Source organism: Garra rufa, chromosome 22 (assembly GCF_049309525.1).
Source record: "Garra rufa chromosome 22, GarRuf1.0, whole genome shotgun sequence".
Taxonomy (NCBI): Eukaryota; Metazoa; Chordata; class Actinopteri; order Cypriniformes; family Cyprinidae; genus Garra; species Garra rufa.
In genome coordinates, this window is record NC_133382.1 from 12,946,841 (window position 1) to 12,971,821 (window position 24,981).

The 24,981-nt window shown below is 43.1% G+C and overlaps 1 protein-coding gene across 2 annotated transcripts in view; it reads left to right on the top strand.

Annotated features, from left to right (window-relative positions):
• Nucleotides 1-24,981, top strand: part of grid1b (glutamate receptor, ionotropic, delta 1b) — a 467,814-nt gene that overhangs the window by 378,761 nt on the left and 64,072 nt on the right. For both annotated transcript variants that reach the window (XM_073828690.1, XM_073828691.1), the window contains exons 5-6: nucleotides 8,878-9,051; nucleotides 21,357-21,518. In XM_073828690.1, the coding sequence (XP_073684791.1) occupies nucleotides 8,878-9,051; nucleotides 21,357-21,518 (336 nt within the window). The remainder of the gene's footprint in view (nucleotides 1-8,877; nucleotides 9,052-21,356; nucleotides 21,519-24,981) is intronic.

Below are 24,981 nucleotides of genomic sequence, written 5' to 3' on the forward strand. Positions count from 1 at the left end.
AAAAAGTCTCATTAGCAATTAAAGAAAAAAAACACTTAAGCAAAACATGGTTAGGTCAATGTGTTTGAAAAATTTTTGGTCCCAAATTGTTATCAATTTTACTGGTAGTCCATTGCATGAAGAACTTATTGGGTATAATGTCACAGTTCACTTTATTTTGCTATCCTCACCACGAACTATAGTGTACTGCAACCACTACTAAAACATATCAAAAAATATATCTGGTGTCTGAATAACTTTTGGTTTGACTCTATATGTGCTTCATAGATATAACGCTTGTGATTTACTACGAATTTTTGCACATATTTGCACAAATGCCCCAACATGCAAATAGGTTAGATGCACCCATATTTAAAAGAGGATTTTGTACTTGGTAATTGTATCAAATGTCACTTAGCTTGAAGTATTTTTATTTCATTTACTCATTTTATTCATTTTAATGAACCGGTTAGGTGATAAAACACAACAATTGCAAAACATGCGATAATAACACCTATATTTAGAATTTTCAGAAAAGTAAATACAGTATTATTTACATGTTAAACCATTGCACCACAGTTTAAATCTTTTATCAAGTTCTGGAGGTGATATACGCACAAGAGACAATGTACATGACATGAGAAAGATAAACAGTTGAAATGTGTATAGTATAAGGTAATATGTCAAAACTTTTAAAATATATCGATGTTATGAATACTGTACATTATACATATTTACATATTTATAATAGCAGTAGTATGAATTCTAATTAAAAAATGTATTGTCTAACTCATGGAATTATTAAACAATAACAGCATGAATTATAAATATTGCATTCAAACTTAAACACTAGTAACAACACAAATTTAAAAACATCGGTCCACAAGTCCCCTATTAACAAAAACATTTGATATTCAACATAATACAATGTCACGGGTCACTCTTTATTTACAGAAACAAAAATAAGATTATGTAAGATCAAGAGAAAAAAAACAGCATTATAACAGTTTTGTTATAGCGTTATAATGATGTGTATTTTGTATGACTGTCAAAAGCAGTCATTCTCAGTAGACCACATTAGTAGTTTGCATGAATCTGTAATAAATCAGTGTTTGTTTATTGTGTAATATAGTTGTCACAAGGACGGTCTGAGACGAGCGGATCCATTCGCAGCATTTTATTGGAACAGACAAACACACAGGGGCAGGCAGAAATCGTAGTCAAAACACAGGCAGAAAGGTCGGGGCTGGCAGCGAGAATCAAATACGGGAGGGAGTCCAGGAATCAAACACGGGAAAACAAACACGGGAAGAAACGCTCAGAAATGCAGCCGGGGCAATACAAGACTTGCTGAGTGTGAGAGTGGCTTAAATGCAGTCCTAGAAATGAGGTGCAGGTGTGAGTGGTAATCAGTGCAGTGAGAAACAAGGAGAAGGTGAATGCAGTGATTAGTGCAGTGGCTTGTGGGGAATGAAGTCCATGATGTGTAGTGCAAGAGTTTATGATGACAGGACGACTCAATTCGTGACAGAGCCCCAAGGAGCGGCTTCCAGACGCTCTAACCACATAATGAAACCGGAGGGTGGTGGAGCGGAGGCGGAACAGGGGGAGGGATGGAGGGCCAGGTCCATGTGGGGGTAATGGAGCTATGGACTGAGGCGGGACCGGCAGAGGGAGAAGCCATGGTGGAGGAAGGGTTGGCTCCTCCATGGGGCCGACCGACGGAGGTGGAGCTGGTGGAGCCCGAGGCGGAACCGGAGAGTCGATGGTCCTGGGCGACACAGAGGATCCGGAGGGCCAAGGCGGAACCCAAGGCTCTGTCGACCAAGGCGGAGATGGAGGTCCGGAGGTACACGGCGGAGCCAGAGCGACAGAGGACCGAGGCTGTGCCCGCGGGAGGGAGGAGGTCCACAGAGCCAGTAGGACGGAGCGACGAGGTGCAGCCGGAGGAGTAGAGTCCAGAGGCGAAGGTGGGGCGACGACCGACCAGGGCGTAGCCGGAGGGACGATGGAGCCCGGTGGAGCTGGTGGACCGACGGCCGACAGCGGAGACGAGGGAGCAGAGAGCCGGGGTGAAGCCGCAGGGTCGGAGGGCCGAGGCAGAGTCCAGGACTCTGAGGCTGGAGGCGATGGTGAGGGATCCTCCAGCCAGGACACCGATGGAGACTGGCAGACCCACGGCAACTCCTCTGCACCGAAGGTGGGTTGAAGGTGAGCCGAGGGACTGTCAGGAGACAGAGGTGGTGGGACTGGAGCAGTAGGGAGGGTGGGTGGGAAATTAGACAGTCCATACATGGCCTCCGTGGCCAGAACAGTGCAGACAGGAATCTCAGGAAGGCTGGGCGGAACCAGCATAGGCTCTGGACGACTGGACGGAACCAGCGGAGGCTCTGGAAGGCTGGGCGGAACCAGCGGAGGCTCTGGAAGGCTGGGCGGAACCAGCGGAGGCTCTGGAAGGCTGGGTGGAACCAGCGGAGGCTCTGGAAGGCTGGGCGGAACCAGCGGACGCTCTGGAAGGCTGGGCGGAACCAGCGGAGACTCTGGGAGGCCTACTGTAACTTGCTTATTTTCCGTAAGTGTTGGGGTGTCTTGACCTGTCTCGGAATGTAAAGCCATGTCCTGGCTTGACTCAGGATGTGAGGTCGTGTCCTGGCTTGACTCAGGATGTGAGGTCGTGTCCTGGCTTGACTCAGGATGTGAGGTCGTGTCCTGGCTTGACTCAGGATGCGCTGCTTGACCTGACTCAGAAAGCGAAGTTGCTTGACTTGGTCCAGGAAGCGAAGTTGCTTGACTTGGCTCTGAAGGAACGGCTGCTGGAAGGACAGCCTTGATAGATGCAGACTCAGGAGCAGATGACATGACGTGAACTGGTTGTGGCTTGGCTGATGTGATGTGAATAGTCTGTGGCTGGGCTGACCTGACATGAGCAGGCGCTGACTCAACTGATGTGGCATTAGCAGGCGGTGGCTTGGCTGATGTCGACAGTAAGAGACCGACTGTTCTTGCTGACAGCAGTGGTGGGTCCTCCAAGTTGGAAATCAGTCTCTGGTAAGCCACAGAAACATGAGGGTCTGATGCTGCAGCCGCCATTTCGACGACAGACTTAGGCGTGGCGGCCATCTTGGGTGCAGGCTCAGGCGTAGTTGCCATCTTGGCCAGAAACTCAGGAACAGAAGCCATCTTGGCCGGGAACTCAGGAGCAGAAGCCATCCTGGCAACAGGCTCAGGAAGGGCGGCCATCTTGTGAACAGGCTCAGGAGGGGAGGCCATCTTGTGAACATGCTCTGGGTTGGCAGACATCTTATGCTGTGGCTCTGAGCTGGAACTTACTGTGGGAAGATGGTCCTCCTCCACAATTCCCACAGTAAAAGGAGAGCCACACAACAAAAGAGCAAGATCCATATAATATTGCAAAGTCCAGTCAGGTTCAAACATTGGCATGAGGGAAGCCAATGGCTCTAAGAGTCCTCCACGGAAGAAAATCATCAGGCAAGCCTCATCCATAGTAGACTGATTTGCCAATTCAATAAAGTCCATTGCATACTCCTCAACAGACCGCTCACCTTGTTTGAGACGCATGATCTGTACTGTTGAATTCGTGCTGGAACCGGATGACACCATACTAGCTGCTGGATCCTTGTAGTGGCGAAGTCTTCTGTCACAAGGACGGTCTGAGACGAGCGGATCCATTCGCAGCATTTTATTGGAACAGACAAACACACAGGGGCAGGCAGAAATCGTAGTCAAAACACAGGCAGAAAGGTCGGGGCTGGCAGCAAGAATCAAACACGGGAGGGAGTCCAGGAATCAAACACGGGAAGAAACGCTCAGAAATGCAGCCGGGGCAATACAAGACTTCGCCAAGAAGCTGAGTGTGAGAGTGGCTTAAATGCAGTCCTAGAAATGAGGTGCAGGTGTGAGCGGTAATCAGTGCAGTGAGAAACAAGGAGCAGGGGAATGCAGTGATTAGTGCAGTGGCTTGTGGGGAATGAAGTCCATGATGTGTAGTGCAAGAGTTTATGATGACAGGACGACTCAATTCGTGACAATAGTTGATTGTATATCATTAAAGTGGACTCATAAATAATGGACGACTAGACATAAAGGCAAACTAATAAAACAGTGTAGGAAGAGGCTAGTGTTTGCTGCTAGGAATTAGAAAATGTGGTAGATGAAATCAGCATAAAAATGATGATGAAATGATGCAATTTTCTTCAACCTACTGAAAGGCCAGTTTAAAATGTTGTGTCCATAATGAGATAAACAGAGGCTTGAAATACAGCAAATCGCCTCTCCTGGGGAGAAGCGTTCCCACATATTGAAACCATTATAACAAGCACAAAAACATTCGCCAAACATCTTTGATGCATGTTAAAAGCAAATTACACAAAGGCAGATGGTGTTTAATCGATCACATGTGATTGAAATTCCGGGTAAATCAATCCTTGAGCAGCGGAAGGCCCATATTTTGTTTAAGTTAATTGTGAAGGATGATGCCTTCCTGTTAAACATGCTGTAAAGCACCACATGCTGCTGTTAAATATTAATGTCTCCTCCTGTGGACTACACAATGCATAGGTGTGAATAATTTTGAAAAAGAAGACACCAGATAATATTGTGTACTACTTTACAAGTGCCACTCATCTGACAAATAGTGAGTCTACAAATTCAAAGAACTAATTTACATAACAAATTCTCTTAAAATTGCTGTTCTGCAATGATAGTAGTTGACCTTAAATGAGAACACTGACCACAGGGCTATTCTAAGAATGCATGTGCATTGAGCATATTTTGAATCTGAGAAATCATACAATGAATAATGCATGATTTTAAGTATATTCATATAGAAAACAGTTATTTTAAATTGAAATAATATTTTACAATATTTAGTTTTTTTCTGTATTTTTGATCAAATATATGCAGCCTTGATGAGCATTAGAAATAACTTTAATAACCATTAAAATTATCCTACTGATCCCAAACTTTTGAGCGGCAATGTATATGTTATATGGCTTCAGAAAACTTGAAATACAGCAAGATATTTGTAATACTTTTATACAGTTTTTGGTCAGTTGCAATAAATACCCATGGCTGTATTTTTATCTGCCTGTAATGCTTTTATTATTTTTGAGAAGTGGTTAGGTTCAGAGTGGTTAGAAATAAATATGTGTATATAAATAATTCCCAGTTTTACGAATATATACAAAGAATGTCTGAATCAGATGCAATTAAAAGCAATGGGGCTCCCTGCATGATAAAAAAAGTATCTGGTGCGCTAAAAAGTGATTCCAAGGGGTCCTGACCAGTCGTCCATGTGTGACAAGTTGGGAGTGAGAACTTGTTGGCAGAAGATACTGCTTTCTCCCCAGATCTTTGAAACAGCAAACCCATCAATACAGGGAGAACACTAGTAGGCTTTTAGCGTAAACATATATCCTTTGAACCAAGAGTCACATGGGGAATATAACAGGACATACATTGGAATGGGAAAAGGATGTTAGATAGTACTGACTGTTTTTCTTATTTTGCAGGAAATATAGCTAGCACTTGAAATAAAGCACTTTTTCTCTCTCAGAATTGCATCTACTTGTGAATGTTTTCAGACTGGAGTATAAATAATGGCTGAACAACATCTTGACGATAAATATTTCAATAACAGAGCTGTTTAGCCTAATTTATTTACACAGTATCTGCCATCTTGACTTTGCAAATGATCACTGTAAATGCAAAAAGCTACAGCAGGACAAACAATACCATGTTGTCTCATGGGAAATTAAATGCACAGATTTCATTTGCTATCTGTCGTTGTAACTTACAAGAATTCTATAGTAATTAAACTGTTTTTATTATTATTTCTTGCTGATAGCTGATTTCTACATGTACATGCTTTGGCTGTTATGGAATTATATTTTAATGTGGTATAACAACCACATTAAAACATAATTCTATATTTCAGTATAATAATAAACAGTGCATGTCAAATGAGCTAATACCAATTCATTCTCACTCCCAAAACATTACATACCACCATGTCCTTATAATTTGAGGCCCACACCAATGTTAATTTATAAAGCAATATGTATTATATATTCATTGTGCATTTAATCATACATTTAATTACCTGGGATACTAAAATAAAGTCACAATAATTTATTCCAGTGGCTTTACCTGCATTGTTACAAAACTCCAGAAACAATTAAGAGCTTGTATTACTGATTAATCAGTAACTTATTGCTTAATAAAGACTCAAGCTGTTCATTGCACAGTACTATGGTATGATCTCAGAACACTTTTACCACAGTGAATTTGGACATTACAATCACATTACCAGCTTCAAATGTATGGCTTTTTGGATGTAGTAAACTTGCTCAGTAGCCCACCTGGTACAGCAATACTTTTATAAGTTATAAGTGAATTATGATTAAAAAGCAGAAAAACACTTGCAGATGCAAGCTAAAATGGCAAGTGCATTTTTCTTTCAAATTAGCTTTTGTTAACACTTTCTGTTTGGTCAGATCTTTTTGTTCAGTCAGTATCAGCTGACATACCATGTTAGCTGCACTAGTTTTGCTGATTAACAGCACCTAGACCAGTACTAACCAACATAACCCAGCCAAGGGAAATTCCTGTCGGTCTGAGATGATCTTTTCAGGTGTTTTTCAAAACAGCTAACTGGCTCTGATTTGAGTACCGGTATGAAGATTTATGTGACATTCGAATATGTTCACCAAATATCTTTACAAGGTTCAACTATTATATATAAAGAAGTTGCAAATTCTTGACGAACAATGCTTTTGTCTCAAATTTCTACACTCAAAAGATGTCAGAGGGGTTTGATCTTTATTCTACCATAAATGTGTTCTCATATTGAAAACCATTGACTTCTCATTATATATTTGAAATAACCCATTTTGCTGTTATAATACCCAGCTAAACCCAGCCCAGCCTTCCTGATACTGCTTCAAAATTGCTTGTTTATTGATTGTTTTATAGTCTTCTCTGAGTCCCTCTTTCCTCAATGTCCTGCATGCTTTAAAAGAATCATTATGCCATTTTCTTTTGTTTCTTTCTTTTCTCTCTGTCCTAAGGCCTTTTAAAAGACAATCGTAACTCAACATTTAAAAAAAACGTATAATTTATTTTTCAAAAACACATTGAGCTGCCTTGATATATGTCATCCACAGGCAGCTTCCTTCTAGGGCAGCATCCTAAAATAAATGGAATGGAACTTTATAAGTGACTGACGTGAAACCATCTATATTTTTGTAGACCAGACAAATAGCCGTTCTGATGTGAAGTGCATTAGACTTCACCTACAATTGATTTCAGCTCAGTTTGATGTTAGCGTTCTGCTAAGCTAACAGCATAATACTCATAATACAGGCAAACCATATATAGCACACTCAAATTTGGTAAGATTTAATTGAATTACAATGAACACTTTTCTCTGTTCATTTTTAATGAAAGAAATGTTAATATTTCAAATATTATTACCAGTTCTAACAATATAGATTATTCACCAATATAATATACACTATAAATGAGCAATATCACACTTGTAGTGTGATTTGCTGTGATATCGTTCAATATCAGCAGGCCAAGTGCCGTAGGTAATCACAGTCATTGTGATATAGAGCAATATCACACAACTAGGAGTGTGATATTGTATTTATACAGCAGTCCAGCAAAAGTGTATAATAAATAATCATTTTTAATTAAAAAATTCAAAGTTGATAGTTTAACTGATTAGCACAAGCCTCTGTTACTAATTTCAAAAACATCAATTCAAAACTATTAGTAAAGAAAGAACGTTGAGTTGCTTCATTGAAAGCTTGTTGTATTATGTAGCGTATTATGAGAGAGAGATGGTCTGAGCGAGGGTCATTACCCACATCTGATACAGCGTTCTTTCTTCAGCTCAATTTCATTTTCAAAATAAAACACTAGTTTGAATGTCTGCTGGGGAAAGCGATATCTTTTTTGTAGTATGTTTTTAACTGTTAACAGGATTTCCCGTGATAAGGTAGGTCAGTGCATTTGTTGGTTGCATCTTCAAGGTGCATCTTCAAGGTGCTGTTGTAAGTAAAAGTAATATTAACAAGTCTACAACCTAGTTCCCCTTTCAATATAAAAAGATTTTGCTACTGATTCATAAGTCAAAGTCTTGCAGTCTCTTGTTGCGGTCTAATGGCATTAGAATGTAACCAATATCACTATCACTAATACACCAATTCTCAATACCAAATACTATTATTAAATATTACAACTAGGGATGCACTGATCCGAATCGGCCGAGATTGCTTGCGCGTTTTGTCAGTAAAGCCGGTTCTGTAATCAGCGGTAAATGCCATCATATGCGTGATTTCACGTTGAGCCGTATATACTACACACAGCCGTTGTTCACTGACGAGCTGCGCACATCACGCACCTGATGGCATTTACCGCTGATTACAGAACCGGCTTTACTGACAAAACGCGCAAGCATCTCGGCCGATTCGGATCGGTGCATCCCTAATTACAACTATTGTTTTTATATAATGTTATTTACTGAGCAATAATATTTATTAAACAACAATGACATTGTAAACTTTGCTAAGCAATTCAGTGAGAAGTACAAGCCCAGCACTCTAATAAAACATTAAATTTAAATAAAAATATAAAGTTTTGAAATTTTTCATAACAGATTAATGAGATCTGGTTTTAAACAGTAAAACCAGATTTAAGGACCAGAATGAACTGTTGTATATTATAATATAATAATATATAAACATAGATATACATAATTATTACATGTATTCATCAAACATTTCACCTTGTGCATTCATGCAAGTAATCAAGTTTCTATTGTTTCATAAAGAAGCATGATTATTATTCTTTGTATTCTGTTCCTGCGTTTAGGAGATCAGTGATACTGAGATTATGGAGCTGGCCCACAGTTCCCTGGGAAGGATGACCGTCGTCAGGCAGATTTTCCCTCTGTGGAAAGACAGCAGCGTGAGCTGTATGAGGAACAGCCACCGCATCTCCTCACTGCTCTGCGACCCTCAGGAGGGCTACCTGCAGTCGCTGGAGGTCAGTTACCATAGAAACAGCATCATCATCAGGTTGCTGATGCTTTATAGAACATCAAATCCATATGTAGTCTCAAACCCATTAAACCTCTTAAAACGAGTGAAGATCAAATCAGGGATTTTCAACCTTTAAAGGATTCAGACTGTTAGGTAAAACAATGTTTGTTTGTTGGTTTACCTTTTAATGTTATTTTTTACTTGCATATATATTAGTTACTTAAAAGTCTTTTATGTGTATAGTTTATTTTCTTTTTCACAATATTTAGTTTTTATGCATTCTCTGAGACACTTTTTATTACAATTTTTTTAACTAATATTACAGTCAAAAGTTTGGAATAGTAAAGATATGTTTTTTTTATTAATTTAATTTTCAAAGAAGGCTATTTTGCTCATCAAGGCTACATGTACTTAATAAAAATAGAGTAAAAACAGTAATATTGTGCAAATACAGTGAGGGAAAAAATATATTTTATCCCCTGCTGATTTTGTACATTTGCCCACTGACAAAGAAATTGCCAGTCTATAAGTTTAATGGTAGGTTTATTTTAACAGTGAGAGACAGAATAACAACAAAAAATCTAGAAAAGCACATTTTAAAAAAGTTATAAATTAATCTGCATTTTGAAAGAGTAAAATAAGTATTTGATCCCCTGTCAATCAGCAAAATTTCTGGCTCCCAGGTGTCTTTTATACAGGTAATGAGCTGAGATAAGGAGCACTCTCTTAAAGGGAGTGCTTCTAATCTCAACTTGTTACCTGTATAAAAGACACCTGTCCACAGAAGCAATCAGTCAATCAGATTCCAAACTCTCCACCATGGCCAAGATCAAAGAGCTGTCCAAGTATGTCAGGGACAAGATTGTAGACCTGTGCAAGGCTGGAATGGGCTACAAGACCATCGCCAAGCAGCTTGGTGAGAAGGTAACAACAGTTGATGTAATTATTCGCAAATGGAAGAAACACAAAATAACTGGCAGTCTCTCTCGGTCTGGGGCTCCATGCAAGATTTCACCTCATGGAGTTTCAATGATCATGAGAACAATGAGGAATCATCCCAGAACTACACGGGAGGATCTTGTCAATGATCTTAAGGCAGCTGGGACCATAGTCACCAAGAAAACAATTGGTAACATACTACACAGTGAAGGACTGAAATCCTGCTGCACCTGCAAGGTCCCCCTGCTCAAGAAAGCATGTGTACATGCCCGTCTGAAGTTTGCCAATAACCATCTAAATGATGGTGGCTCCATTGGCATCTCTTTGGTATCAACTCTTTGGCATCAACTCAACTCGTTGTGTTTGGAGGAGAAATGCTGCCTATTACCCCAAGAACACTATCCCCACTGTCAAACATTGAGGTGTTTTTCTGCTAGAGGACAATACAACTTCACCGCAAGGGACGATAGACGGGGCCATAAGAACCTCCTTCCCTGAGCCAGGGCATTGAAAATGGGTCGTGGATGGGTATTCCAGCATGACAATGACAAAATACAAGGCCAGGGCAACAAAAGAGTGTCTCAAGAAGAAGCACATTAAGATCCTGGGGTGGTCTAGCCAGTCTCCAGACCTTAGTCCTATTGAAAATCTGTGGAGGGAGCTGAAGGTTCAAGTTGCCAAACGTCAGCCTCGAAACCTTAATGACTTGGGGACAATCTGCAAAGAGGAGTGGGACAAAATCCCTCCTGAAATGTGTGCAAACCTGGTGGCTAACTACAAGAAACAACTGACCTCTGTGATTGCTAACAAGGGTTTTGCCACCAAGTACTAAGTCATGTTTTGCGAAGGGGTCAAAAATTTACTTTACACATTAAAATGCAAATCAATTTATAACTTTTTTGAAATGTGTTTTTCTGGATATTCTTTTTTGTTGTTGTTATTCTGTCTCTAACTGTTCAAATAAACCTACCGTTAAAATTATAGACTGATCATTTCTTTGGCAGTGGGCAAATGTACAAAATCAGCAGGGGATCAATTTTATTTTTTTTTCCTCACTGTACTTTATGTAACAGAATTGAGATGTAAGTTCCATTTTCATTAGCAATAACCTTTTATTGTACAATTATTCACCAAACTAGTTATTTCTGTTTCTTAAAACCAATTGAACCCACATGAACACTAGTTTCATAGTACAGAACAGATGGCTGAGCTTTGCACCGCACATACTGTACTCTGGGGGCTTATGCCTCAATTATTCATGAAAACGAGGGTTAAATGTTCTTTGATGTTTAATCACCTTGACAAGCAAACCACTAGTTCACAGCAGTGACAAACCTGTCAGCTTTTCGTCTGCAAATCTGCAGTGTCAACATAAGCATCCACCTTTGTGTGCCTTTCCCTGTCATTCAAGAAACAAGCAACCACTGGAGTCACCCACACAGCTTTTGCTAATACCTCTAACGTGCCTTAGCTGATGGTCAGTTCCAGTAAAGTGTGACAAATGTCTTCCTGTATGGACCTGTCAGCTCAACTAGCTTGGCCGTCATTCAATGATCAGGAAGCGTTCATCTGTACAGTAGGGACAGGTACTATGTTTTATACATCAACTGGAATGATAACTGACACCTAGCAGGTTGTAACACTCAGCAGATGTCATCCTTGGATGAGAAATGGCCATGAAAGTTTGATTTGAATCCGGTGGGTCATGGACAGATGACACTTCCTGATGCACGTTCAGCAGACAGTATCCTAGAGTGGCTATGCAACTTGAAATCTGTTGTAAAGGTCATTTCTGGTTTTTATATATTTATAAATTTTAAGTATGATTTTAGAAAAATAATGTCTTTGTTTTTTTGTTTTGTTTTTGTTTTTTAATAAAATAATATAAAAAATTAGAGCTAAAATTAGAAATATGATTTCTCGATTTTTATCTATTCTCATTTTTACGAAACAATATTGATTCTTAAATCCCACAAAAATCAATTAGTCTAGTCTGTTTTTTTTTATTTAGAAAATTAAAAATTAAAAATTGTAAATTTTATTACAATAGTCAAAAAATAAATGCAAAGCACACATGAACTGATCATTTCCTCTGCTTTACTGGCAGTTACAGAATGAAATAAACATGAATGAGCATCTAAAGTTCCCCTTCAGTCGTTTCACTACGACGTTACATGGGGAATCGCCTGAGAGTCCAATCGTCTCTGAGCCTTATTCAAAAGGCCAATGAAAATTGGCGAGTGGCATTTCCATGCCAAGCCACGCCCCGTACATACGGGTATATAAGATGGCGGCATGCAGCCAGTCATTCAGATATTTGCTTCAGAGCCATAATGCTCGAGCCGACAACAGAAAGAAAAAGCAACGTTCCAGCTCACTCTTCCCCGCTGATGAGCTGCCTATCTGAAAGAGCTTATAAATTTAAAAGAGTGTTTTGGCAGCCATCAGCGGGATCCTGCGGGCGGCCGTTTTCACGGCCAAAACAAAGCCTCCTGCTCTCCAGCGAGCGATCCCCTCCCCAGTGCACAGCGGTGCCGCGGTTCCTCCCTGGGCAGACCGGGACTAAAAGAGTGATTTCTCACGGCCATGTAGAACGTTCTTTTCAGAATGGTTTTCCAGCCGTGCGCTTCTGGATGTGGCAGTTTCCTCACCTCCCAAGACGGACATGAACACTGCCTCACATGCCTGGGCTGAGAGCATGCTGAAGCAGCGTTCACGGATGGTTCGTGCGTTCACTGTGAGCGCATGACCATGGTCACGTTGAAGAATCGCCGCTCCTTTGCGAGACGGCTCCCCTCGTCGTCCCGCGGGCTGTCGTTAAGCCGTCAATGCTTTTCGGCCGCCGTGGCGAGACACGAGGGAGACCCCCAAAGCCCCGCGGCCTTCTGCACCTCAGCGTGGCCCCGTTGAGCTGCCAGAGCAGTACGCTTCCCCGGCAGCCGGGCTGAGCGTCTCCTTTGGCGCTCCACAGGAGGAAGAGATGTCTGTCGCTGCGTCAGAGAGTCTGAGGGTGAGGCTGACAACACTGTCACAGGGTTGATGCTGAACTCTCGGCTATGCTTCTCCCGGCCGCCGGGGGGATCGGGTTGGAGGTGCCTCTGGCGCCTTCGGTCGATCCTCCTAGGCTGGATGATTGGTTCCTGGGGAGGGCTCCCGCGGCACCGCCACACCCTCCCCCGGTCCCATTCTACCCGGAGCTGATTAAAACATGGCGGGCGCCCTTTTCATCTCGCCCGCGCTCCAGCTCCTTTCCCCTCACCACCCTCGATGGCGGGGCGGCCCGGGGATATGAGTCGATCCCCCAGGTCGAGAGCGCTGTTGCGGTTCATTTATGCGGGATCGGCCGCATCTACCCTCCAGGGCGTGTAAACGCTCATCCGCTCTCGTGGGCCGCGTTTATCGCGCCGCTGGACAGGCCGCCTCAGCCCTGCACGCCATGGCTACCCTGCAAGTCTATCAAGCCCAGGCGCTCAAACAACTGCACGAGGGTGGTCCTGACCAGGATGTTATGCAGGAACTCCGCGCCGCCACCGACTTCGCCCTTCGTGCGACGAAGGTCACGGCGCGGTCCCTGGGTCAGGTGATGTCCACGGCTGTGGTCCAGGAGCTACATCTGGCAGACGCCGACAAAGCTCGCTTTCCATCTCCCAGAGCGGCCTTTTCGGCGACACTGTCGAGGATTTCGTCCAGTAATTCTCGGCAGTCCAGAAGCAGATGGAGGCCATTAAGCACATTCTGCCCCACCACGAAGCTACCATCCCGCCGCCGGTGGCCCAGCCTCCGCCTGCCCGTCGCCGAGGGCGCCCCCCTGCGGCTCCAAAAACAACCCCAGCTCCAACTCCCGCCGAGGTACATGAAGCCAGGCTGGCAGCCCGACGCAGAGCTGGTTGCAGTTGCAGTCCCACTGGCGAAGGATGCAATCGAGCCAGTCCCTCCAGCCGAGATGAAGTCAGGGTTTTACAGTCCCTACTTTATCGTGCCCAAAAAGAGCGGTGGGTTAAGACCCATCCTGGATCTCAGAGCTCTGAATCGGTCCCTCCTCAGGCTGCCGTTCAAGATGCTCACGACGAAGCGCATGCTAACCTGCATTCGTCCCCAGGATTGGTTTGCAGCCATCGACCTGAAGGACGCGTACTTTCACGTCTCGATCCTTCCTCGTCACAGACCCTTTCTTCGGTTTGCCTTCGAAGGTCGAGCGTATCAGTACAAGGTACTCCCCTTTGGCCTGTCCCTCTCTCCCCACGTCTTCACCAAAGTTGCGGAGGCAGCCCTGACCCCTCTTTGGCAGTCGGGTTTTCGCATCCTCAACTATCTCGATGACTGGCTTCTCGTAGCTCACTCTCGAGAGCTGTTATGCGAACAGAGGGACCTGGTGCTTCGGCACCTCAGCCATCTGGGCCTTCAGGTCAACCGAGAGAAGAGCAAACTCTCCCCAGTGCAGAGGATCTCTTTTCTCGGTGTGGAGCTGGACTCGATCAATATGACAGCCCGCTTCACAAACGAGCGCGCGCAGTCAGTGCTGAGATGTCTGGACTTATTCAGACACAAGACAGCGGTCCCTCTCAAAAATTTTCAGAGGCTCCTGGGGCATATGGCAGCTGCGGCCGCGGTTACGCCGCTGGGCTTGCTTCATATGAGACCGCTTCAGCGCTGGTTACACGATCGAGTCCCGAGACGGGCATGGCACCGTGGCACACTTCGGATTGGCGTTTCCCCGCAGTGTCGCCGCCTTTTCAGCACGTGGTCAGACCTTGTCTTCCTTCGGGCCGGAGTCCCCTTGGGGCAGGTCTCCAGGCATGTCGTGGTGCTACACGGATGCCTCCACCACGGGTTGGGGTGCTGTATGCAGTGGGCAAGCAGCCTCGGGCTCCTGGACAGGACCTCAGCTGCAGTGGCACATCAATTGCCTCGAGTTGTTGGCTGTGCTTCTGGCCCTTCGTCGCTTCCGATCGACGCTGCGTCAGAAGCACGTGCTTGTTCACACCGACAGCACCGCGACTGTGGCGTTTATCAATCGCCAGGGCGGCCTTTGCTCGCCTCGCATGTCACAACTCGCCCGCCGTCTGGTCCTTTGGAGTCAAACGTGGCTGAAATCGCTACGTGCCGTTCATATTCCAGGGGAACTCAACCGTGCAGCGGATCAGCTCTCACGGCAGTCCACCCACCCTGGAGAATGGCGACTCCAGCCCGAGTCAGTCCAGCTGATTTGGAGTCGTTTTGGCCAGGCTCAGATAGATCTGTTCGCCTCCCCCGAAACCTCCCACTGCCAGCTCTTTTACTCTCTGACCCAGGCTTCCCTTGGCAGAGACGCCCTGGCACATAGCTGGCCTCCGGGGCTCAAGTACGCCTTTCCCCCAGTGAGCCTCCTTGCACAGACCCTGTGCAAGATCAGGGAGGACGAGGAGAAGGTCTTGTTGGTTGCGCCATATTGGCCCACCAGGACCTGGTTACCAGAACTCATTTCCCCCGTGGCAGCCCCTCCCTGGAAGATCCCCTTGAGGAAAGACCTTCTTTCTCAGGGGATGGGCACAATTTGGCACCCACGCCCCGACCTGTGGAACCTGCATGTCTGGCTCCTGGACGGGATGCGTCAGACCTCGCCGGCCTTCCCCAGGCCGTGATAGACACCATCACTCAGTCCCGAGCCCCCTCTACGAGGCAGGCTCACGCACTGAGGTGGGGTCTGTTCGTTGACTGGTGTTCCTCTCGAGGTGAGGACCCGCAGAGATGCACGATTGCAGTAGTGCTTTCCTTCCTGCAAGAGAAGTTGGAGCGCAGGCTGTCCAATTCGACTCTCAAAGTGAATGTTGCTGCTATTGCAGCGTATCACGATGCAGTGGATGGAACATCCCTGGGTAAGCACCCACTGGTCGTGAGGTTCCTTAGAGGTGCCAGGAGGCTTAATCCTCCCAGACCGCACTTCATACCCTCTTGGGATCTCTCCGTCGCCCTCCGTGGCCCACGGGAAGCCCCATTCGAGCCACTTGCGTCAGTTGAGCTGAAATTTCTGTCTTAAGACAGCGCTCCTGACTGCTCTGACCTCCATCAAGAGGGTAGGGGACCTACAAGCCTTCTCTGTCAACGAAACGTGCCTTGAGTTCGGGCCCGGAGATTTTCACATCATCTTGAGACCCCGGCCCGGTTATGTGCCCAAGGTTCCCACCACGCCCTTCCACGATCAGGTGGTGAACCTGCAAGCTCTGCCCCCGGAGGAGGCAGACCCAGCTTCTGCGCTGCTCTGCCCTGTTCGTGCTCTGCGTATTTACATAGACCGTACTCGGCACTTCAGACGCACCGAGCAGCTCTTTGTCTGCTTCGGAGGTCAGCAGAAAGGGAATGCTGTCTCCAAACAGAGGTTGACCCATTGGGTGGTAGAAGCCATCTCCCTGTCCTATTTATATCAGGGAGAGCCATGCCCCTTAGGTGTTCATGCCCACTCCACTAGGAGTGTTGCCTCATCCTATGCGTTGGCTCATGGCGCCTCGCTAGCAGACATCTATAGAGCTGCGGGCTGGGCGACACCTAATACCTTCGCTAGGTTCTACAACCTCCGCGTAGAGGCCGTATCCTCCCGTGTCTTAACTTAAGACTTCAGGTGAACGGGAGGATGGCTGGTGTCGGCTTGCTGCGCCATTCCCACGTGGATCCGTGCACCATTTCCCAGAATGTTCCCTCCGGCGAACCCTGGGTCCTCCGTGCCCCGCAGTCAGGCCTAGTTGCGGAGTAGTCCCTGACTGTGATCCTGCCTGGGTCTCCTTCGCCCCGCAGGTTGTGGCTTATTTTTTATTTATTCCAGCGGAGGAGACCGCTGTTTCCCTCGTGTATCCCTAAAAGCCGTTATGGATATATTGAATTATTCTTATTTCCACATGTGAAGATCTCATGTGCTCCGCCCCCCCAACCCATGCTTCAGTACATCTGGTATCCTTGCAGGGCCCCCTTTACTGGCCCCCAGGGCATTGGGAAGGTTACGTTACAGTCTTCATCTGCTGACACGTCCGCCTGTCAGCACGTGGGGTTGTGCGTAACGCGGCGTCAGGGTCGTGGCCTGTTCCATAGGGTCTGTTCCCATGTAACGTCGTAGTGAAACGACTAAAGGGGAACGTCTAGGTTACGAAGGTAACCCTCGTTCCCTGAAGGAGGGAACGGAGACGTTACATCCCCTACCACAACCCTGGCGTCGCGCTGACGCCGGCTCGATCCGGCTCTTCAGCAAAAACCTGAATGACTGGCTGCATGCCGCCATCTTATATACCCGTATGTACGGGGCGTGGCTTGGCATGCAAATGCCACTCGCCAATTTTCATTGGCCTTTTGAATAAGGCTCAGAGACGATTGGACTCTCAGGCGATTCCCCATGTAACGTCTCCGTTCCCTCCTTCAGGGAACGAGGGTTACCTTCGTAACCTAGACGGTATGTTAAAAGAAAGAGTTACCAACTTACCCAAATCCATATACTGTCTCATGTAATTGCTCAACCAGTGTTTCAACCATGGAAAGATGTCAATATGACAGCTTGTAAACAATACGTCACATTTATCTTGTTAGTCAGCTAAGAAATAACTCTAGAGAGGAGCATTTTGCTCAATACAGTGTATCCGGAAAGTATTCACAGTGCTTTACTTTTTCCACATTTTGTTATGTTACACTTGGCATTCAGGCCAAAGAATCCAATCTTTGTTTCATCAGACCAGAGAATTTTGTTTCTCATGGTCTGAGAGTCCTTCAGGTGCCTTTTGGCAAACTCCAGGTGGGCTGTCATGTGCCTTTTACTGAGGAGTGGCTTCTGTCTGGCCATTCCACCATAAAGAACTGATTGGTGGAGTGCTGCAGAGATGGTTGTAAAATTTAGAATGTTAACTGTTCTTTAATATTTAATGTACATTTGAATAAATCCATCAAGTTTTTATAACAGCCACCATTTAAATGTTTATATTAAAAATATATATATTTAAGTAGAAATATAATTATGTGATTATGAAGTTAGTATTACAACTGTATTATTTTAAATTTTATAAATAAAATAGTTGTATTACTAACTTTACAGAAACTAAATTGAGTGTAATTTAAGAGTTTGTTTACAAATAATTTTAACCCCTTTCTTACAGTGATACCATTAAATTGCTGTAAAATTTAAAACCGCTCTGTTTACACAGGCAACAACGTTCCACCTTTATACCAGTAAAGCACCATTCACACATCAGTTTAAAAATACCAGTAAATTCTGTGACATCATTAACCAGAAATTACCTTGAAATGGCTGTGCCTCCTGGTGTTGTGGTTGTAAATGTGGAGTATACACAGTCAGTGTTTTTGTTGATGTTTAAATTTTTTTGTGTCAAACATTCACATTTGGGCAGCTGCTTTTGGCCCAGGGACATTCTATTAGATGACATTAGACATTTCTTTGAGTTCCGAAAACAGCACAGAGTAAATGCATCATCTGCATTAGAATGTTATGATTGGCCCAGAGTAGATGTTTTACGTCACTGCGTTCTGAACTTGTACGTGCTCATACCATATCATTCTGCGTTCACACCAGTAATCATTAATGTTAATTTACTGCTAATGTTAGAACTTCTGGTAACACTTTCTATGAAGCCTGTATTTATAATACATTATAAGGGTATTCTTAAGGCATTATAAAGAATGCATAATGCATTATAAAAAACCTTATAATATGTTATATCATCTCATGAGTATTCATAAGAACAGTTTTAATGTATTATAATTTTTACTTTTTTGTGATTATAGCTTTTAAGAGTATGATTTCCTCCTCATAGTTATAACGAATTATAAGTCTCATATCTTGTCATCTTTCTCATGTCACTTTACTTAAAGCATACAAAGACCACTTATAAGTAATTATAATAATATTTCCCAAAGAACCTTAAGATCATGCATCAGATCAGATGAATGTGTAATATGACACATTTGTATTATCTGTTTGATTATTTTGATAGTAGCCTTTATACAGCTTTTGATTAGTAACTCTGCAACTGCATGTCAGCTAGCAGTAATTATTATTATTAGTATGCTAAATATATGCTAACACTGAATTTTGATGTTTCCCCAAAAGACAAACTATTATATTATATTATATTATATTATATTAGCCTATATTATATTATATTATATTAAGTAACTTTGCAAGTACATGAACCTTCTACCTAGCCTAACCAAAAACTAAGTCTACTAATACTCTAAGGAGTGTCAGTTGACATGTAGGAGGAAAGTTTAAGCATATAGTAAATGGACTAAGTGGACCATCAAAATGAAACGTAATATAATGTAAAAAATAAATGTAATATGATATAATCCATTATAAATTAAGTAGATTTAATGTGGCGTCAATAATCATAATCTTAAAAGTTATAACCTCAAATACTCAAGTATTATAATGTATTATAATTGTTGTTATGATTATTTATGACATGATATAACATATTATAAGGTTTTTTATAATGCATTATGCATTCATTATAATGCCTTAGAAATACCCTTATAATGTATTATAAATAGGGGCTTCATAGAAAGTGTTACCGAACTTCTTATACTAGTATATTGCCAGAGCAAATTTACTGGTGTTTTTGAAAAGGTCACACATGATCTCTTTAACAGTAATGTACAGGTAATTTACCAGTAAAGACTGTATGTGTGAAAGGGGCGTATATTATAATAATGTACCAAGTGACATTTTTATGTATATTTTGCTGTATTAATTAAAAGATTTTTTTTTCTGTGAGAAAATTTGCCATGTATTGTACCTGATGTTTGGCCTAAACAATATTGAATCAAATCGGAATAGAATAGATATGCCTAGTCTTTAAAGAGTCATCAAGGTTGACAAAAGAACTACCCCAAGAGTCTGAAATTCATCCGAAGCTGACTAGAAATAATTTAAATTGAGAGTTTTATAACAAGTCCCTGGCAGGAATTCTCAAGACCTAAGCCCTCTGACCTCAAGCATACAATGAGAGACCAAGGAACGGTGAACACGCCTGAAACTGGATGCTGCATCCTTTGTCCATGGTCCGAAAAACCCAGGGCAAGAGCGTAGTGACTTTTGCAAAATGGTCAGAAAGGGGTAGTGAATTGATAGGGGTTAAAATGTTTCTTTAGCACTTAATAGGAGGAAGAGGCTGAACACTGGAAGCAAAGGAACTCTTGTATAGTAGATGCCCAGCCATTCTATGGCGGGAAGCCTTAACTAACAAACTCTTGTGTACTAGCACCCTCCGAAGAAGGGACAGGTACTGCACTACAAAAACCCTTTTGTGTGGAATAACAGCAAAACACCCAGTTGGAACTGTCACCTCCCGAAAACACCTGTTGCGGGTTTAGCGAAGCAGCACCTTAAGGACATCAAGGAAATATGTGTGAGCGTCTCTGAGAATCCCACAGATTTCTTTGTGGGGGCCTGCCCTCAGATTCCTGAGCACCAAAGCATCAGAACCTGTCTTGCCTGAAACCTTTAGTCTCTACGCTTGGGGCGTGGTTGGGGATTCTCAGGCTGTGGAAGCGTTCTCATTTTGATGTTCCCGCAGTGGATTCAAACTGAAATGCCCTTGAGCTGCACTCCGAGACACTTTAGACACAATTCATTCATGCCGCTCATAATGAAATGAGGAGATGAAAATGCACACTTCCTAAATGGCATATTACTCATTCATCCTTCCTTATCACACACATAAACAGATTTCCGTCTTTCTTAAGAAGATTCAGGGAAGCGATGATGCAGATGACCTTTTTATAGTTCTGGTGGTGCAGCACACAGAGGCCACGTTTTTGTTACCACAGTGAAACTGGCATGGTTATACACATGCTTCAGACACTAGTAACGCTCAAAGCTTCAGCTACTGAGTGCCTAGTGAACTTACGTAAGAGAACTGTTAATTTCTAATTTTTATTATTAGTTATTACACAAAATATATATGAATAAGCATCAGAACAGAGGGTATATTAAAATGTCTTGCCTGTATTCGCTTTACTGTGTTTTATCTGTGGAAGAATGTCAATAAATCAGTTTGTCCCAATAAACTATTGCCCATAAAACACTGTGAAAACTCTGAAAATGAGAATTTTTCCAAATTATTACCTGTTGTCTTCACTATTTAATGTATGTTTTATATTCTGTCATGAAACAAGTTTTTATTACTGCCAGTTAAGGCGTTTTCAAAAAAAGGTGTTTCAACAAAGGTGTTTCAACAACAATTTAGAGTAGTTCATTATTATATCAATTGATATAAAGACTTTGGTGCAATGTAAGCTTGTTTTTTATTTAAGTGTTTATTATTAAATTATTGTGATTAAATAATTTATTATTAAATATTTTATTTTTGCTTCATAAAGATTTTCTTTTGATTTCAGGTGTCCAATTTGTACCTTTACGATAGTGTGTTGATGCTGGCCAACGCATTCTACCGGAAATTAGAAGACCGGAAGTGGCACAGTATGGCCAGCCTAAACTGCATCAGGAAATCAACCAAGCCCTGGAACGGAGGCTGGTCCATGCTGGAGACGATCCAAAAGGTACGATGTCTTTGATGTCAGGAATTTTTCAGAGACTCTGTTTTGCTGCTTGTCACACTGTTGGGGGGATATCACATCTAGCACAAGACTAGAAGTGGCATGATGGAGAGTAGTTGAATAAAAGCAACTGTGACAAGATGATAGTTTCCTTTGCTTTACATCAGGTCCCAGACATATGGCTTTTTGAAATGCAAATTGCTTTCATCTAGGTTGTTTCCTGCCTTCCCCTCTCACGGCTGCAATCACATTTCTCTTGAACACCAGCACAGCGGTCAAGCTGAGATAGCTGTTGGTTGTCCTCACATAGAGCTCTCTTAGGGGCCACTGAAAGCTGCACAATAGTTGATGTGGTGGCCGCAGCAGCTGATGTGTCATCTTGCGAGTTCATGTCTCTGTGAGCTCTCATGGGCAGCAAGCGTTCTAGTGTGTGTTCCTCAATTTCACGCCCTTTTAACGTTATATGAGCCACACAGAACTGCAGAAAGCCTCTAATCGGCCCCGAGAGGGACACGCCACCGATAGATTTGTCTCTGAACCTTACGCCACCCCTCTACAGTCCAACTATTGGTAGGTCTGAAGTCAAAGCTGTAAGCCTTTCATGGTGATGCTTTTTAAGTGCTGAGCAACCCACAACACTTTAAGCAGGTGGTGCAGTCAGCAGAAAACATTGATTTCATTCCAAAATAAGTTTGCTTCACATAACTTTTATTAAAAAGGCTAATAAACCAAAATATATGGGTTTATCACAGTGCTATTTAAGAAGTATTTATTTAATTTTGTTTGTTTAGTTTTTTTTTTATTTCTAAACAATTTTAATTTATTTTTATTTAATTTATTGCTGTTTGCTGCAAAGCCAGTATTTCTAGGTTTTGAAATATTCTTTGTTTTTCGTCAGCTTTTGTTAACAGTATTAACAGACTGGTTTATAATTTGTAATAAAACCTGTTTATTACCAAGCTGTTTGTCTGACCGATTTTTCGTTTTTGCTAATTAATATGTGCCAATCAGTACTTTGTGATTATATGTAATTTTAAATATAATTGTTGATTATTTTACCTAATATTGTAATCACAATTAGTCATTTTAATTAATAGAGTATACATAGATGTTTTGTGTGGTGCATGTCAAATTGTGTGTACAGCAGACTGCACACCCAAAACAAACTAAGAACTGTGAAGTACTTGATTGGTGTTTAATACTTCACAAAATCAAGACAACAACTCTCTTGTGCAATATGTTGTCTATGACAACAATTATTTATTGTAAGTGTACCAGTTGCTTACTTGCAGTGTATCCCTATTCAAAAAAGGTACTACTTTTTAAAATATGGGAGATACATATAGACTGGAACCCATTTGTGCATTCATGCATATAGTCGTGTTAATAGTGCAAAATAACTGCTTTCAAAAGAGCAAACTTTATTCATAAACAAATTTATTATGTATAAAAGTGTAAGAACTTCCGATGCGATCCCAAAAAGGCTGCATCTAGCTTATAATCTCTTGAATATGAAAACACAACAAGCAACACGTCCATTTGTCTTAAAGTAGTGGAACGTAGTGCAGAGCACAGTTAAGTTGCCCCAACAAGGCATTGTGTATTAAAAGGTTAAATGAAAATAAATCAATAAAAATAAATACAATGAATTAAAAACAGAAATCGACAATTTCTTTCAAAAGACATTCAGAATTGGAAGTTATGTCATACACGTCCTCCCCACTCCCCTTTTCTATCTCTCTTCTCCCAAAAGTTCTAAACAAGACCAATAACCTTGATTTATTAACATATAAACACAGTATACATTTTGCCATGATAGATGAACAAACAAGTCATTTGCCTTATTGCCGCTTGGACTTTTGATCAAGTATACATAAAACTATAGATCTCTTGTAAGATGTTTTGTTTGGATGATTCTAGTAACATGACAATTACCTGTCTTTGGGAGGGTTTGTCTTCGTCATGATTTCTGGAAGTAGTTGTAGGAAGTTGACAGCCCCATGTGACAGGAAGGAGGTTAATACCTTTTCCTTTTTTTCTTAAAATCATTTATTTGGTTATTTGCTTGTATGTCATTGAGACATAAAACATGAATAGCTTCTGGAAAAATACTTACAAAAGGAAAATGACAACTATAAACTGTGGCCGATGGGCTTAAATGGGTTAAATAGTCAAACATATATTGCGTACTTGATTGACTATAGCCCATCATCATTTACTGTGTGAAGAAAGTGCAACATGCAAGATACATTTTTCTGTCAAAATAACGGAAAACGTCTCGGGTTACGTATGTAACCCTGGTTCCCTGAGGGAACGAGACACTGCGTCATCAACGCTTTGGGGAAATGCCATTGGCGAGCCCGCCTCTGAATCAGTCTGTAGCCAATAGGATGACGGGAGTGACGTCACCGGGGGCGGTGACATAGGCGACCAGGAAGTATATAAGCATGTGCGTTTCAAACCGGCTTCAGCTTCCAGGAATGAAGCGAAGCGCGGCAGGAATGCGGGAATTATGGTCAGAGACGCAGTGTCTCGTTCCCTCAGGGAACCAGGGTTACATACGTAACCCGAGACGTTCCCTTCCGGGAACTCAACACTGCGTCATCAACGCTTTGGGGAACGATATACCAACTATCCATAATTCCAAGTTCCTGCCCAGTGGTGTTTGTCTGGGAAAGGAAAAGGAAAGCGTTGCTTCTGGTGGATCAGGCCAGGAAGAGCTCTCTGCCTGGGGTTACCAGGACGAGAGAGAATATCCCTCTGTCTGGGGGACCAGCCCAGAGCGAGAGGGCAGTGCCAGAAGATACTTACCTGAGGGGCACTGATGGTTCTCCGCCTGGGAAACTGCCAGGACGTGAGAAATATTACGCCTCTGTCCGGAAAAATGGCAGAGCAAGAGGGAGATGGTATATACCTCGGCCCTCGGGCTCACGAGGAAAGTGGTCGCTCAGTCTGGGGACACCAGCAAAGAGGGACCAGAAGAACTCTGCCTGGAAAACTGCCAGGACGTGAGTGTGATGACATCTCTGCCTGGGACGCACCCAGCGAAGAGGAAGAATGATGTGAACCTCGGCCCTCAGGCACACGAGGAAATAGTCCAAAACTCCGTCTGGGGAACAGCCAGCACAGGAGGGACTGGATTGGCTCCGCCTGGAAAACTGCCAGGACACGAGTGGGATTACATCTCTGCCTGGGAAACTCCCAGCGAAGAGGGATCTGATCCGCCTCGGCCCTCGGGCACACGAGGAAAAGAGTCCACCTCTGTCTGGGGACCAGCCAGACGTAGAGGGACAAGAGGTGTCTGGGGGTACCAGAGCACCAGGTTGCTTCGCCTGGGAAACTGCCAGGACGCAAGCGGTATTACATCTCTGCCTGGGACGTACCCAGCGAAGAGGGATAAACCTCGGCCCTCGGGCTCACGAGATTTTGGTCATACACCCCAGTCTGGTCACCAGCCAGAGAGGGG